Consider the following 18,418-nt stretch of genomic DNA (forward strand, 5'->3'; position numbering starts at 1 on the left):
AAATTTTCTCCTTATGAATGGAAAATATTTACCATATTAACTATGATTATTTTGTTATCATTCTCCATGCATGACATCAAATTAACGTTATAATAAATGTGCAAATTATAGCTGGTTTGAAAGAGTCTTAAATGTTCGTTAATGTTGTTGATAGAATTAGTGAACAAGTGACCTCGGGAAGAAGGAAACAGGTCTCACCTCACATAATTAATGGGTTATTCCTCACTACTCATGGCTCCTTTACCTCTAACTTTGCATTGCAAGTGTCAAGTAAAAGTTGCTGCTGCTGTGTGTGCGTTCACGCTGTAAATATGGCAGCCAGAGAGAAGAAAGTTGATGAAACAAGTTATGAGGTAAGTTCTGGCCTCGGTTTGTTTACATTGTCAGTGACTTGAAGACATTTATGTTTAAAGACCCCCTTACTGAAGTAGTCTTGACCCCCCTTACTGAAGTAGTCTTGACCCCCCTTACTGAAGTAGTCTTGACCCCCCTTACTGAAGTAGTCTTGACCCCCCTTACTGAAGTAGTCTTGACCCCCCTTACTGAAGTAGTCTTGACCCCCCTTACTGAAGTAGTCTTGACCCCCCTTACTGAAGTAGTCTTGACCCCCCTTACTGAAGTAGTCTTGACCCCCCTTACTGAAGTAGTCTTGACCCCCCTTACTGAAGTAGTCTTGACCCCCCTTACTGAAGTAGTCTTGACCCCCCTTACTGAAGTAGTCTTGACCCCCCTTACTGAAGTAGTCTTGACCCCCCTTACTGAAGTAGTCTTGACCCCCCTTACTGAAGTAGTCTTGACCCCCCTTACTGAAGTAGTCTTGACCCCCCTTACTGAAGTAGTCTTGACCCCCCTTACTGAAGTAGTCTTGACCCCCCTTACTGAAGTAGTCTTGACCCCCCTTACTGAAGTAGTCTTGACCCCCCTTACTGAAGTAGTCTTGACCCCCCTTACTGAAGTAGTCTTGACCCCCCTTACTGAAGTAGTCTTGACCCCCCTTACTGAAGTAGTCTTGACCCCCCTTACTGAAGTAGTCTTGACCCCCCCTTACTGAAGTAGTCTTGACCCCCCTTACTGAAGTAGTCTTGACCCCCTTACTGAAGTAGTCTTGACCCCCCTTACTGAAGTAGTCTTGACCCCCCTTACTGAAGTAGTCTTGACCCCCCATACTGAAGTAGTCTTGACCCCCCTTACTGAAGTAGTCTTGACCCCCTTACTGAAGTAGTCTTGACCCCCTTACTAAAGTAGTCTTCGCCCCCTTACTGAAGTAGTCTTTGCCCCCCTTACTGAATTCTTCACCCCCTTACTGAAGTAGTCTTGACCCCCCTTACTGAAGTAGTCTTGACCCCCCATTACTGAAGTAGTCTTGACCCCCCATTACTGAAGTAGTCTTGACCCCCTTACTGAAGTAGTCTTCGCCCCCTTACTGAAGTAGTCTTCGCCCCCTTACTGAAGTAGTCTTCGCCCCCTTACTGAAGTAGTCTTCGCCCCCTTACTGAAGTAGTCTTCGCCCCCTTACTGAAGTAGTCTTGATCCCCCTTACTAAAGTAGCCTTGATCCCCCTTGCTGAAGTAGTCTTGATCCCCTTTACTGAAGTAGTTATGATCCCCTTTACTGAAGTAGTCTTGATCCCCTTTACTGAAGTAGTCTTGATCCCCTTTACTGAAGTAGTCTTGATCCCCTTTACTGAAGTAGTCTTGGCCCCATTACTGAAATAGTCTTGACCCCCCTTACTGAAGTAGTCTTGACCCCCCTACTGAAGTAGTCTTGACCCCCTTACTGAATTAGTCCTGACCCCCTTACTGAAGTAGTCTTGACCCCCCTAACTGAAGTCTTGACCCCCCTTACTGAAGTAGCCTTGACCCCCCTTACTGAAGTAGCCTTGACCCCCTTACTGAAGTAGTGTTAACCCCCCCTTACTGAAGTAGTCGACCCCCCTTACTGAAGTAGTCGACCCCCCTTACTGAAGTAGTCGACCCCCCTTACTGAAGTAGTCTTGACCCCTCTTACTGAAGTAGTCTTGACCCCCTTACTGAAGTAGTCTTGGCCCCCCTTACTGAAGTAGTCGACCCCCCTTACTGAAGTAGTCTTGACCCCTCTTACTGAAGTAGTCTTGGCTCCTCTTACTGAAGTAGTCTCGACCCACTTACTGAAGTAGTCTTGACCTTCCTTACTGAAGTAGTCTTGACCTTCCTTACTGAAGTAGTCTTGACCCCCCTTACTGAAGTAGTATTCACCCCCCTTTCTGAGGCAGTATTAACCCCCCTTTCTGAGGCAGTCTTGACCCCCCTACTGAGGCAGTCTTGACCCCCCTACTGAGGCAGTCTTGACCCCTACTGAGGCAGTCTTGACCCCCCTACTGAGGCAGTCTTGACCCCCCTTCTGAGGCATTCTTGACCCCTCTACTGTGGCAGTCTTGACCCCCCTACTGAGGCAGTCTTGACCCCCCTACTGAGGCAGTCTTGACCCCCCTACTGAGGCAGTCTTGACCCCCCTACTGAGGCAGTCTTGACCCCCCTACTGAGGCAGTCTTGACCCCCCTACTGAGGCAGTTTTGACTCCCCTACTGAGGCAGTCTTGAGCCCTACTGAGGCAGTCTTGACTCTCCTACTGAGGCAGTCTTGACTCTCCTACTGAGGCAGTCTTGACTCTCCTACTGAGGCAGTCTTGACTCTCCTACTGAGGCAGTCTTGACTCTCCTACTGAGGCAGTCTTGACTCTCCTACTGAGGCAGTCTTGACTCTCCTACTGAGGCAGTCTTGACTCCCCTACTGAGGCAGCCTTGACTCCCCTACTGGGGCAGTCTTGACTCTCCTACTGAGGCAGTCTTGACTCTCCTACTGAGGCAGTCTTGACTCCCCTACTGAGGCAGCCTTGACTCCCCTACTGGGGCAGCCTTGACTCCCCTACTGGGGCAGCCTTGACTCCCCTACTGGGGCAGTCTTGACTCCCCTACTGAGGCAGTCTTGACTCCCCTACTGAGGCAGTCTTGACTCCCCTACTGAGATAGTCTTGACTCCCCTACTGAGGCAGTCTTGACTCCCCTACTGAGGTAGTCTTGACTCCCCTACTGAGGTAGTCTTGACTCCCCTACTGAGGCAGTCTTGACTCCCCTACTGAGGCAGCCTTGACTCTCCTACTGAGGCAGCCTTTCTGAGGCAGTCTTGACTCCTCCTCCACCGGGTGCAGTCTTGACCCTCCCACCGGGTGCAGTCTTGATCCCCCACCGGGTGCAGTCTTGGCCCCCACTGGGTGCAGTCTTGACCCCCACTGGGTGCAGTCTTGAACCCCACCGGGTGCAGTCTTGACCCCTCCACCGGGTGCAGACATGACCCCCTCCACCGGGTGTAGATATGACCCTCTCCTCCGGGTGCAGTCTTGACCCCCTCTGGGTGCAGTCTTGACCGACCCCTCCGGGTGCAGTCTTGACCGACTCCTCCGGGTGCAGCCTTGACCCCTCCTCCGGGTGCAGTCTTGACCCCCTCCTCTGGGTGCAGTCTTGACCCCCTCCTCTGGGTGCAGTCTTGACCCCCTCCTCTGGGTGCAGTCTTGACCCCCTCCTCTGGGTGCAGTCTTGACCCCTCTAGTGGGACCACTGTGACTCCTTTAGTGGGGTTACCAGTTGCAACTTTAGTGGGGTTACCAGTTGCAACTTTAGTGGGGCCACCATGATTCCATGGGGAGCTGTCAGTGTCCCACCACTTAGGTCACAGGCACCCTCCATTGGGGCTGCCAGCTTTCCTCTGTGGGAAGGATGATTGGCACCAGTCATGAAAAGAAGTATGATGCCAGCTGCAGGAAGGGGAACAGTGCCAGCCATGGGAAAGGAGACAGTGCCAGCTGTGGGAAGGAGGATAGCACCAGCTATGGAAAGGGGGATGGCGTCAGCTGTAGGGAAGGGGAAAAGCTCCGGGTGCAGGAAAGGGGATACCTGGAGAGTGTTTCGGGGATCAACACCCCTGCGGCCTGGTCTGTGACCAGGCCTCCTGGGCATGGATCAGGGTCTGATCAACCAGGCTGTTACTGGTGGCCTCACACAGACCGACATATGAACTGCAGCCTGGCTGATCAGGTACTGACTTTAGGTGCCTGTCCAGTGCCTTCTTGAAGACAGTCAGGGATCTACAGTGGACCCTCGACTAACGCTATTAATCCGTTCCTGAGAGCTCATAGTTAGTCAAAATAATCGTTAGTCAAGTTAATTTTCCCCATAAGAAATAATGGAAATCAAATTAATCTGTGCAAGACACCCAAAAGTATTGAAAAAAAAAAATTTAACACGTGAAATATTAATTTTAATACAGTGGACCCCCGCATAACGATTACCTCCGAATGTGACCAATTATGTAAGTGTATTTATGTAAGTGCGTTTGTACGTGTATGTTTGGGGGTCTGAAATGGACTAATCTACTTCACAATATTTCTTATGGGAACAAATTCGGTCAGTACTGGCACCTGAACATACTTCTGGAGTGAAAAAATATCGTTAACCAGGGGTCCACTGTACACACAAACTGAAGAAGACATGCACAGTTACATGACACTTACCTTTATTGAAGATCTGGTGATGATTGATGGGATGGGAAGAGGGGAGTGTGTTGATGGTCTTAGTTTTTAGAAGGGGAATTCACTTCCATTAGGACTTGAGGTGGCAAGTCCTTTTTCGGGGTTACTTCCCTTCTGTTAATGCCACTAGGACCAGCTTGAGAGTCGCTGGACCTCTGTCGCACAACATATCTGCCCATAGAGGCCTGTACCTCCCGTTCCTTTATGACATTCCTAACGTGTTTCACAACATTGTCAGTGTCACCATTAAACACTTGGTCAGGTTTCAGTCCTTCATTGTCTATGTACTCCTTGAATTCCTGCACATATTTTTCAGCTGCTTTTTGGTCCAAACTGGCAGCCTCACCATGCCTTATCACACTATGTATGCCACTACGATTCTTAAATCTCTCAAACCAACCTTTGCTGGCCTTAAATTCACTCACATCACCACTAGTTGCTGGCATTTTTCTAATTAAATCGTCATGCAACTTCCTAGCCTTTTCACATATGATCGCTTGAAAGATGCTATCTCCTGCTATCTGTTTTTCGTTTATCCATACCAATAACAGTCTCTCAACATCTTCTATCACTTGCGATCTCAGTTTCGAAAACATAGTTGCACCTTTGGCAAGAACAGCTTCCTTGATTGTCGTTTTATTGGCCACAATAGTAGCGATTGGGGTTTTGTGTACAGCCTGGCCAGCTCGGAGACATGCACTCCACTTTCATACTTAGCAATGATCTCTTTCTTCATATCCATAGTAATTCTCACCCTTTTTGCTGTAGGGTTGGCACTAGAAGCTTTCTTGGGGCCCATGGTGACTTATTTTGCAGGTGCAATCACTAAAATGGCTGTGATAATATGAAATGTTCCGATTGTATGCTTGGAAGCGACCGCAGTGGCTGGCTGGCTTGTAAACACTGGCCAGAAGTGGACGCGTCTCAGACGGAAGGAATAGTGTTGGTCGAGTTTTTTAGCGCTAATCGAGGCAAAATTTTTGCAATAAAATGTATCGCTAGTCAGATTTATCGTTAATCGATGCCATCGCTGGTCGAGGGTCCACTGTATTGGTAATCCCCTGATGTATGTTGGGAGGCAGTTGAACAGTCTTGGGCTCTGGACACTCATTGTGTTGTCTCTTAGTGTACTCATGACGCCTATGCTTTTCATTAGGGTGATGTTGCATCACCTGCCGAGTCTTTTGCTTTTATAGGGAGTGAATTTCATTTGCAGATTTGAGAATAGTCCCTCAACAATTTTCCAGTTGTATATTATCATGTATCTTTCTTGCCTGCATTCCAGTAATTTAGGTACTTATTCTACTTATACGTGCCATGAAAGTTATCTGTGTATTCTCAAGTTATGCAATTTTACCAGCCTTGAAAGGGGCAGTTAGTGTACAGCAATATTCCAGCCGAGAGAGAACAAGTGATTTTGAAGAGAATCATCATGGGATTGGCATCTCTAGTTTCGAAGGCTGTCATTATCCATCCTATAATTTTCTTGGCATATGCGGTAGATACATTGTTGTGATCTTTGAAAGTTAGATTCTCTGACATTATCACTCCCAGGTCCTTCACATTAGTTTTTTCGCTCTTATGTGTGGTTGGAGTTTGTTTCGTAGTCCAGTTTTTATTTCCTTGAGTTTTCCATGGAGGATTAATTGAAATTTGTCTTCATTGACTTTCATGTTATTTTCTGTGGCCCTATTAAAGATTTGGTTAATGTTTGCTAGGAGATTTGCAGTGTCTTCAATGGATAACAATGTCATGCAGATTTAAGTATCATCAGCAAAGGAGGACATGATGCTGTGGCTTACATCTCTGTTTGTGTCAGATATGAGGATGTTAAGAAGTTATAGATCTGTCTACCCACTTTTCCTGTTATTCCTTTATTATACATTTTGTGTGCTATTACACCATGATTGCACTTGTCAAAGGCTTTCACGAAATCTGTGTGTACTACATCTGCATTTTGTTTGTCCTCCAGAGCATCCAAACCCATGTCATAGTGGTCCAGTAGTTGTGTGAAACTGGAGCAACCTTCTCTAAACACATGCTGCCCTGGGCTGTGCAATTGATGGGTATCCATGTGGTTGGTGATGTTGGTTCTTAGAACCCTTTCAAAGATTTTTATGATGTGGGGCATTAGTGCTAATGGTCTGTATTTCTTTGCAAATTGCTTTACTGCTGCCTTTGTGGAGTGGGGCTATATCTTTTTTTTTTTTTTAGTGTCTGTGAGATGATCCCTGTGTCTATGCTCCTTCTCCATAGAATATTTAAGGCACGTGCAAGGGGTTTCTTGCAATTCTTGATGAACATGGAGTTCCACTCCGTGTTCATCAAGTTCTGTGGTGTTGAGATTACATCAGAAATTTTTTAATTAGCCAGATTTTGAGTCTTGGTCATAAAAAATTTATTCAGTGTGTCAACCCTTAGTCTTAAAAGTTTCAAAATACTGATACAGCCTTGTTTAGTAAAAGAAATATTTCAGTTCTGTACTTTCATGAAAGTATATTTGTGTATTCTTATTGTAGATATATCAGTAGTTCACATGTTTGTTAGGTACCAGCATCATAATGGTGCTGCTTTGCCTGACTGACCTCATCAAACCCTACCATCGATTAAATTCTAGTCACAGATGAGCTATTTGCCAATATGTCCATAACAAACTATGTACAGTGGAACCTCTACTTGCAAGCGCATCCACGTGAGAGTTTTTCCAAATACGAGCAGTTGATGGGTCGATCTTTTGTTTCCATACGCGAGCAAAATTTCCATAAGTGAACAGACCTCAAGGCAGGTTCTTTGATGCGGGTGGGGTGCTCTTGATCTAGGGAATTGTATCTCATTTGTTTATTGGACTATCTTATTGAAACTTGGGCAATGTATGATGGAAAGATGCTTCTTAACATACACCAAAAACGAAAGAAATCTAAGTATAAATAATGGAGTTCACTTCTCAGCAATTAGCCACTTCTTAGCGGTATTTTCGTATAGTTTTTATGGTTGTATTCTCGTTTTTTTGGTCTCGTTTGATAGAATGGAAGATATATTACAGAAATAGATACGATTTTAATTGCTTTCACGATGAAAGGTACCTTGAAATTGAGCTAAACACTGGAGAAATGTTAGATTTTTTTTATCTATGTTCAAGAATGGGTTGACATTATTTATACAATTATTGCAATAAGGCATAACAGTAAATCTTACATTTTTTGTGTGAATAAAAATTACAAATTATTTATATTGTAATAATAATTTTATGTATAATACATATAATAATAATAGTAATACAGTAATACAATAAGAATAATAATACATATAATACACCTACCATCCGACTTACGACCTGCTCAACATACGACCACCCGACTTACGACCATGTTTTGTATGCAAATGTTCTGGAAAATAAACAATTGTTTGTGTTGTATACAGTGTTTCTCCTAAACCTTACAGTACAAAATACAGTACTAACAGCATAAAATCATTACAATAATATGATGTTGATATTCAGTAGTAAGGTTCGACTTACATCCATTTTGACTTACAACCGGTTGGTCAGAACCAAGCTTGGTCGTAAGTCGGATGGTACCTGTACAATAAGAATATAATACGTATAATATACTATATATATAATAATAATGTACTACATAATAATAATTATAATAATAGACGGTTTCAAAAGGCCGTCACTAGATGGCAGTGTTTACCACAACATAGAGGGAGCAGTTGTGGCCGTCTCCACCTGTTACATAATTGCATATTTCATTCATTCTAGAGTATATATCAGGTTTCTGCGTTATTTATATTTTTATTATATTAGATGAATTGTGATAGACAAATAAACTGTAGAGTTGATGATTGAGAAATATTCAAGGAGTATTTTGTCCTGCCTCCAGACAAACACTCGTCGGCCGCCGCCACATACATGACATATTTTATTCATTCTAGAGTATATATCAGGTTTCTGTGTTATTTATATTGTTTATTAAGTCATATTAGATGAACTGTGATAAATAAATAAGCCGTATAGATGATATTAGCGAAATGTTCAAGGAGTATTTTGCCCAGTCTCCAGACAAACTCTCGTCCACTGCCTACACCGCCCGTACCACTACGTGAATTACGTATTTCATTCATTTTAGAGTACGTATATATATCAGGTTTCTATGTTATTTATATTGTTTATTATGTCATATTAGATGAAGTGAGATAGATAAATAAGCCGTAGAGTTGATAATAGCGATATTATTGAAGCACAGAATTCCACTGGAATGTATTAATTGCATTTCAATTAATTTAAATGAGAAAAATTGACTCTGCAAACGAGCAAATCCAGTTGCGAGCAAGGTCATGGAATGGATTAAACTCGCAAGTAGAGGTTCCACTGTATTAATATTTTTCCATCTATGTGAGCATGGATTATCTTGTTTTGTGCATCATTAACACCAAATTTTATGCTTGGATCCTTGTGTAGGATGACTTCAAAGGTGGCTGACAATAAAGGGACATCTTTCTTACTAAATTTCCCAGGAGCTAAAACAAGGATATACATTTCATGTCCTGATTAGCTACTTGCAGTTTATGCCAGAATTAGTATACATCTCAGAAATATGTATGCATTCCTTCTTAATATGAAGACATTGATAATCTTTTTCTGCAGGTATCTATTACGTTGCATATAAGTGTTCACATGAATAAACAAAACTTATGTCTTGCAAAAGTCTTTATTCTTTTCCTCTATAGCAATTTTACTGTTGTCCAGAGAAGCTATTTACCCCAAAAATTCAAGAGTGTCTGTATGTTTTTATCTTGGATTGTTTTTTAACACCGGCCATCTCCCACTGAGGTAGGGTGATCCAAAAAACAAGAAACACTTTCACCACCACTTGCTTCTGTCTTGCTAGAGAGGTACTGATACTACAGTTCAAAACTGCAAATATACCCACCCCTCCTTCAGAGTGCTGGCACTGTACACCCCACCTCTGGGACTTAGGGAAACCAGTTAGCCAGACTTAACTCCATACATGTTTCTTTGCTCGCACTCCAACAAGACTTCAAATCATTAAAGTCACTTTCCTTCATTCCTATCTAACACACTCGCACACACTGAATGTTGAAGCCCCTCACCTCCATTACCCCCCTCCTCCAACATTACCTAGGATGACCCCTACCCTGCCTTCCCTCCACTATAGATTTATACACCCTCCAAGTCATCCTATTTTGTTACATCCACTCTAAATGTCTGCACCACCTCAGCAACCCCTCTTCAGCCCTCTGGATAATATTTTAGTAATCCCACACCTTCTAATCTCCAAGCTACAAATTCTTTGCATAATATTCACACCACACATTGCCCTTCGACTTGGCATCTCCACTGCCTCCAGTCTCCTTACTGCTACATTCTTAACCCATGCTTCACGCCCATATAAGAGTGTTGGTACCACTATACTCTCACACATTCCTCATTTTGCCTCCATGGATAACTTTTTTTTTTTTGTCTCCACAGGTACCTCAGTACACCATTCACCTTTTTCCCTTCACCATTTCTATGGTTTGCCTCATCTTTCATAAATCCATCTGCTGACAAGTGTACTCCCAAATTTCTGAACACATTTATTTCCTCCATACTCCCTCCTTTCCCTAACACCTCTGCATTTGCTTCCTTACAATACCATCTATAAATTTATTAAACAACCATGGAGACATCAGACATCCCTGTTTAAGGCCTACTTTTACAGGGAAGTAATCTCCCTCTCTCCAACATACCCTAACCTGAGCCTCACTGTCCTCGTAAAAACTGTTAATCATTTTCAATGACCTACCACCTATTCCATAAACGTGAAATATCTGCCATATTTCTCCTTTATCCATCCTATCATATGCATTTTCTAAATCCATAAATGCAACAAAAACTTCTTTACTCTTGTCTGAATACTTTTTATTTGTATGCTTCAAAGTAAACAATCTACATATCCCTTACCCTTCCTAAAGCCTACTTGTTCATCTGCTATCATGTTCTCCATCTTACAATTAATTCTTTCAGTAATAACTTTACCATACGCCTTACTTGGTATACTCGACAGGCTTATTACCCTGTAATACTTTTCTTTTGTTCCCTTTGCCTTTATACAAAGGCACTATGCATTCTCTCTCCCAGACCTTAGATACCTTCCCCTCTTTCATACATTAATTGAACAAATGGACCAACCAAACTATATTCCCTCCCGCTTTTAACATTTGTCTTGATCCCATTAATCTCAGCTGCTTTACTCCCTTTCAGTCTACCCACAGCCTCGCATACCTTCCCGACATTCGGATCTGGATCTTCTTTGCTCCTAAAAGATGTTATTCCTCCCTGCCCAATGCTTGAAATCATTGTTTCCCTCTCTTCATTTAAAAGCTCCAAATATTTGCTCCTTCCCAATGTCTCTACCTCTCCATCTAATAATTCCCCCTTTTTCATTTTTGCTATTATTATTTGTCTATTGTTACACTACTGCTTCCCAAAACAATAGTTTTGGTTGTTCTTGACTTCATTTTCTGCTAGAGAGTGGAAATTCCCGTTATATGGGGTGAAAATTTGAGGTTGTTGGAGCATCCCGAAATTAACCCTAAGTTGAAGCTGGATGTTGAGTAGGTTTTCTTGGAGTGAAACACATCAACAGGGCCGCATGGTGTGACTACCACCCACGGGATGGGCATAGTGTGACTGCCCCCACGGGACGGGCATGGCGTGACTACCCCCACGGGACGGGCATGGCGTGACTAATCCTCTCCGCGGGATGGGCATGGCGTGACTAATCCTCTCCGCGGGATGGGCATGGCGTGACTAATCCCCTCCGCGGGATGGGCATGGCGTGACTATCCTCCATGAGATGGGCATGGTGTGGCCACCAGCTCCGGGATAAACATGGTGTGACTGTGACTATCACCCACTGGATTATGGTGGGTGTTGTGGTGATGCGTGTGGGGAGAGGGAGGAGTGAGTGATGCTGTTAGGATGGTATGTTTTGAGGGGAAACCCTGAGTATCGTTGAATCACATTACCACATCCTGCTCAGCGGGCGACACATGATGACACCCTCCCTCCTTTCTCCCAACACTGGGCCACTCACGAGATCTTCATTCACATGTAACTCCAGCTTTGCTGGAACGAAGCCTCTTTAAGCTTCCACGGAAATAAGTCACTCTACCTTTTTTGTTATCCTAGGTAATCTACACACATGCTGCAATGTATGATAATTTATTTAACTGTATGTGTACCTGTACCTGAATAAACTTACTTATCGCCGTGCTGATTTCTTCCAGCTCATGCAAACATATCTGATTACCTTATGTATGCATCCTGTCCTGTGTAGTGGAATATGAGAGAATCAGATTTTGTGTTTTTTAGTGTTACTGCCATAGAGTAGGGTAGCACACTGCTGATGTGCCCATTATTATTATTATAATTAAAAGGAAGCGCTAAATCAGCAACCCCCTTTTTCATCTTGAATAAGAGTTATGTTCTTTTTCATTTATGTATGTTTCCTGAGAATAAAGAAAACTGTCCCTTATTTCCTTCCCTTTAATATCATAATTCTCTCTCTCTCTCTCTCTCTCTCTCTCTCTCTCTCTCTCTCTCTCTCTCTCTCTCTCTCTCTCTCTCTCTCTCTCTCTCTCTCTCTCTCTCTCTCTCTCTCTCTCTCTCTCTCTCTCTCTCTCTCTCTCTCTCTCTCTCTCTCTCCCTCCCTCCCTCCCCCCCAGTCCCTCTTTGCCTCCCCTTCTATACTGCCCTGTCCCCTTTCTTTACCTATCTCATATACTCGTTTTTTGTTTTATTCCTATCCCCCCCTCAGCCTAATCCTTCCTTTGCTATTTCTCCTCCTCTCTTCATCTTCTCTTTCCTTCTTCAACGTTGAAGCCTTTTGTAAACCCTCTAACTCCCTTCCTCTCCCACTGAAAGAAATACCTCATTGTCATTATATTAACATACTGAAATAAATTCATTCTAAAACTGGGAACGAAGTCCTAACTTTCAGATAGATCGTAACTGGAAGTGACCTCAAAATGGATCAGCTATACCATGGGAAATTACATTTTAAATCACTTCCGATTTTCCCAAAGAACTTAATTAAATCACAATTCAGGCATATCCTTGAAGTCAAGCACGATATTTTAAAAGTGAACAAATTAGTGGACGGGGACTCGAAGCGTGGCCGATGCATGTAGAAAGAAGGCTTGTGTGTTTATATTTCCACGTAGGAGGCCCAGCGCATGGCCCATGGCTAGACTTTAGCTTGATGCTTTAAGTTATGGTATAAACCTTGGTAATAAATACCGACAAGTTGGTTTAGAAAGACACTTAGCAAAGACGACTTAAGGTACGCCTGTGTCCTCCACAGAGACTCCACGGGGCATTTGATGAACTGGGATGAGGCACAACTCGTTCTTACCGAACCAGACCTTAGACGCCGACGGTGTCTAGAAGCCTCGCTAATCGCCGACACCGACACAATAGAACGCAGCACTGGAAACCACAAAATTTCTAAAACAGCATACATGATACTCAACCAGACAAAGCACCACCTACCCAGCAACTCAGGAGTCGCATGATCTCATCGTCTACCTGTTCTCATCCCAACATGGCATTCTTCAAGTCACCATGCGTCACTCACACCTCATTCTCCGCCTATGTATATTGTCTTTCAATCTCTGTATGTTAGAAGTGAGCAGGGTCCAATGACCGAAACGTTTTCCGATAAATGTCATAGTGTTTGCTTACGTGTCTTTCTTAACCAGCTTTAAGTTATAAAAAATACTTAGTCACAGAGAATTGGGGACTTAATAAATAAATGGGTTTTCACCCTTCGCATAAAATTATTCCCTATACGCTTTGCATTTTTAAAGTGCTCATGTCTCATCTTGTTACCCTAATTATAAATATATCTCATAAATGCTCTTAACTGTGAAATACGATTGTAACGTGTTTATGAGTACCCAAGACACAGGTATGGTAAAATATTTAAATAGCGAAAGTCTGGTCACTTGTGGATTTCCACCCGCAATTGCTCTTTCAACACATAATAGAACTGTTAAGATTATAACTTTGGTCTGTCCACATTTAGTCTGTCTGACATTAGATACGGAAAGAATAAGCTTAACCCAAGCTTCGTGGACTCTGAACAGCGAGATCTAGATCAGTCAATCACCTATCCTTATTCTATGATGTAGGAAGAACCGTGTCTGAGCGCATCTACCCGACTTCGCCTAGGTTACAAATACATGTACCTCTGGAAGTATGCACCACCAGCTGATGTAGCCCTAACCATATGATGTTCACATGTAAACTGTGTTAGTAGATCTATTCTTACACCGTTTCATTATGTCGTTTGCGGGGGGGAAAATCCCGTTATTTAGAAGCCCCTGTTCATAATTGTTCGAGAAATGACTGTATTTCGTTCACAATGACTTAGCCAAAAATTCTGGAGAATGCCCTACTTTGCATACTGTAAATAACTCGTAACAGTGCTAACTTCCTTATCAACAAAGTACCTTTGCCAGACCTTAAATCAGTGTGTATCTTACATATGGTCTATAAAAACATAAGACAGGAGGGGCACTGCAGTAGGCCTGTTGACCATGACGAATTGAGACACTTGTGCAACACATGGGAATCTTTATTGAAGAAACGTTTCGCCACACAGTGGCTTCATCAGTCCAATACAAAGTAGAAATGGGTAAGGAGAGAAGTTTGAGGTAATCAGTCCTTCAACCTGGAATCGATGTGTTCAGTCCATCACTCTTGTAGGAAGTACAGCATAGGGCCAGAGATGTGGCTTATATACTGCAGTCAGATGAGGTGAAGCAGGAGGAGGCGGGATCACAGTGGGACCTGCTACTAGTGTAAGTAGGTCGTCGTCCAAAGGTTGGACAAGTGTTGAAGAATTCATTTCTATCAAGATCCCATGATGCTGCAGTGTCTGACAGATGTGATGAATGGTTTAAATACTCGCGTACCTTTCACCCAGGTAGATCTGTTTGTGACTTGATAAAGCCCACTGTGTGGGCGAAACATTGTCAATAAAGGATCACATTATACTTCTTGTGTTCATATTTCCATTAATACCCATCTTCCACTTATACACTTCGATCATGTCTCCCCATTCTTCGTCTTAGAAATGAATGTAATGTAAGGGACTTCAATTTATCTTTATATGGAAGATTTTTAATGCTATGAATTAATTTTGTCATTCTTCGCTGAATGTTAACTAACGAATTTATATCCATTCTGTAATATGGAGACCAGAACTGAGCTGCGTAATCTAGGTGAGGCCTTACTAATGATTTATAAAGCTATAGTATAACCGCTGGACTTCTGTTGCTTAAACTTCTTGATATAAAACCCAGTAATCTATTTGCCTTATTACGTACGCTTAAGCATTGCGCTCTTGGTTGAAGGTTGTTGCTTACCATAACCCCCCCCCCCAGTCCTTTTCGCATTCTGTACGGCTAAGTTCTATATTATTAAACTGATAGATGCTAAGGTTATGAATATTCCCGAGCTTCAGAACTTTGCATTTATCTACAATGAACCACATCTGCCACTGTTCAGACCATGAATTTAGTTTGTCTAAATCCTCCTGAAGTTCCGTGACATCTACGTCTGAATCGATTATCCTACCTATCAGCAAATTTGCTCATATCACTAGTAGTTACCTCGTCAAGGTCATTGATACATGTAAACAACAACGGGCCTAAAACTGATTACTGTGGAACGCCACTAGTTACAAATCCCCACTCAGATTTAACCCGTTTATGCACAAACACTACTTCCTATAGGTGAGCCATGACTCGATCCATGACAGCACCTTTCTCCTAATGCCATGAGCTGCCACTTTCTTTAATTATAATAATACTATTTGTGACCGGATTAGTATTGCAACCAACTCCTGTTACTGTGTAACCGAATTCATTATTTTTATAAATACAGTAGTTCATTGCTATTGTAATTAGCTTAGCTTACAGAATGTTGGGACCTAATCCTTGGATCCATTATATATATCCATTCCTTTGTCTTCCGCTCATAGGAAGGGTTCGAGGAGCATAAATCTACTCCCAGGGGTCCCCTGACTGAGTGATGACCTTTACAACTACAGGAAACCCCAATCATCCGGTCATCATAAAATTGCAGATGAGAGCCCTCATCTCACACGTTCCTTACACTACGTGTCATCCATATATGAGGAGAAAAACTTACTAAATTTTTCATGAACGTGATGGATGGATGCATTGCATTTATTTACATTCTACAGGTTGAAATTGAGACACATGTATACCATTCTTGTACATTCTACAGGTTGTTAGGCAAGACACATATTCAACAGTTAGGTATCTTTATTTCGAAACGTTTCGCCTATACTGTAGGCTTCATCAGTCGAGTACCGAAAAGTTGATAGAAGCAAAACAGACGTGAAGACGATGTAATCAGTCCATCACCTTTGAAATTTCGAGGTGGTCAGTCCCTCAGTCTGGAGAAGAGTATTTTTCCATAGTCTGAAACAATATGGAGTTGAAGTGACAGGGTGGAGCCTTATATACCGCCAGGAGGTAAGATGTAGGCCACTAGTAGAGGTGAGAATGTAGTCGTTGGGAGGTCACGTTCCTCTCAAATCCAGCCATTCTCACTAGTAGATGATGTCCAAGTTGTTTTCTGTTGATAAATTAGACACATGTGCAACTCTTGGGTATCTTTATTGAGGAAACGTTTCGCCACACAGTGGCTTCATCAGTCTATACAAAGGAGAATCTTGTTTTGTTCTGTTCTTACCTGACAACCTGTCGGTATAAAATACCGACAGGTTAGGTAACTCCATATTGTTTCAGACTATGGAACAATACTCTTCTCCAGACTGAGGGACTGACCACCTCGAAGCTTCAAGGGTGATGGACTGATTACATCGTCTTCGTCTCTTCTGCTTCTATCAATTTTTCTGTATTCGACTGAAGAAGCCTACTGTAGGCGAAACGTTTCGAAATAAAGATACCTAACTGTTGCATATGTGTCTTACCTAACAACCTGTCGGTATTTTATACCATTTTAATATCCATTCTACAAGTTCTTGACAAATCGTGGAATTTTTGGCTTCATATCAGGAAATATAAATAATGGTTGTCCTCGTTAAAGGTTGCAGGGAGAAATAAAACTAATGAATGGAGCTTGAAACTAAACCAGTAGTGGAGACATGGGTCGTATCAACTACAGTTATCTCTACAAATTTTCATGCTTCTCTATTCGGAGAGTTCAGTTATCCATTTATTATTTTCTTTTTTTTTTTTGGCCTCGGTATTGCAGAATGGACTTAAATGCTCTGGACAACATACAGAGAAGGATGACGAAATTGATTCCATGTATCATAAATCTTTCCTGCAAGGATAGACTGAAGGTACTGAATTTGCAATCTGGGAAGACGTAGAATTAAGGGGATATGGTTGAAGTGTACAAATGGAAGGCGTGAATTAATAAAGGAGATACAAATGATCTGCTGGAAATATCTAAAACAGGACTCTCAGTAATGGGTTTACGTTGGGTCAGTCGTCACGTGAGGTCACAGACCCTGAGCTGCTTTGGGGATTAGTGTGGACGGTTACAAAGCATGGCTTGCTTCTGCAGTGTTTTAAAAATTGAGGTTGGAGAGTTGAAGGAGGAGGTCTTGCTTCTCCAGGAGGAGATTAGGAGGCTGAAGGTCCACCTCAATGGGTCTGGGAGAGAGTGTGAGGTGGCTGGAGTTGTGGGGAATGAGGCTTCTAGCAGCGAGGTGCAGTCTGTCTCTCGCTGTGAGGAGGCTGTAGTTGGGGAGGCAGCAACGGCTACCAGCAGTGAGGTGCAGCCCAGCACCTGCTACAAGTGGCGAGTAGTTCACAGTAATGGAAGGCGCATCAGAGTAAGGAAAGTTAAGAGTGAAGATCTGAAGGTAGGAAATCGCTTCTCTGTTCTTCAGGATGAATGTACTTCAGTGGCCAGTGAAGGTAAGGGTACTACTGCCCCTGCTAATGGAGGTAAGCGCATTCTTGTGGTTGGTGACTCTCAGGTAAGATACATTGACCGTGCTTTTTGTAATAGGAATAAGAAGATGAGAGATAGAGTGTGCTTCCCTGGAGCTGGTGTTGGGGACATTGTCAACAGGCTGGATAATATCATGTCAGGTAATGGGAGCAAGCCCATTATCTGTCTCAGTGCTGGTGGAAATGATATTGGGAAGGGTAGGAGAGAAGAGCTGCTAGATAAGTACAGGTCAGCTATAGATTTCATTAAGTCTAAGGGAGGGATCCCAATCATATGTAGCATCTTGCCTAGAAGGGGAGTAGGAAATGAATGGTTGTCTAGGGCAATTGGTGTAAATTGCTGGCTAGACAGATACTGCAAGGAACTTGCAATCCCATTCATTGACAACTGGAACAACTTTTATGGCAAACATGATATGTATGCAAGGGATGGGGTACATCTCTCTGGGGCTGGGGTGGTAGCACTTGCAGACTCGATTGAGAAGGCCATTGGTGAAATGCCTATGATTTTAAACTGATGGAAGATAGAGGTATGGGTGTGTGTGGGAAACAAGCAGGTTGCAACACTTGGGTTGGAAACAGTAAATGTATAAAAGGCATTCAGCATGAAGTTATAAATAAAGACAATAGATCAGGTCAGCAAACAAAGGGGGACAGCAGAGGGCAGCAAGGGCCTAGCTCCCTTAAGGTTTACTATACTAATAGCAGGAGTGTAAGAAATAAGATAGATGAGCTAAGATTAATTGCAAGTGCAGGAAACATAGATATTATTGCTATAACAGAGACCTGGCTCAATCTGAAAGATAGAGAGATGCCCTCTGAA

The 18,418-nt window shown here is 42.8% G+C and overlaps 1 protein-coding gene across 6 annotated transcripts in view; it reads left to right on the forward strand.

Annotated features, from left to right (window-relative positions):
- Positions 1-151: 151 nt before the first annotated feature.
- The window catches only part of LOC128701797 (E3 ubiquitin-protein ligase TRIM37), a 96,031-nt gene continuing 77,764 nt past the window's right edge, over positions 152-18,418 (forward strand). For all 6 annotated transcript variants that reach the window (XM_053795735.2, XM_053795720.2, XM_053795721.2 and 3 more), the window contains exon 1: positions 152-353. In XM_053795735.2, coding sequence (XP_053651710.1) covers positions 312-353 — 42 coding nt within the window. In that variant the 5' untranslated portion in view covers positions 152-311. The remainder of the gene's footprint in view (positions 354-18,418) is intronic.

The sequence above is a fragment of the Cherax quadricarinatus genome, chromosome 37 (assembly GCF_038502225.1).
Source record: "Cherax quadricarinatus isolate ZL_2023a chromosome 37, ASM3850222v1, whole genome shotgun sequence".
Lineage (NCBI taxonomy): Eukaryota > Metazoa > Arthropoda > Malacostraca > Decapoda > Parastacidae > Cherax > Cherax quadricarinatus.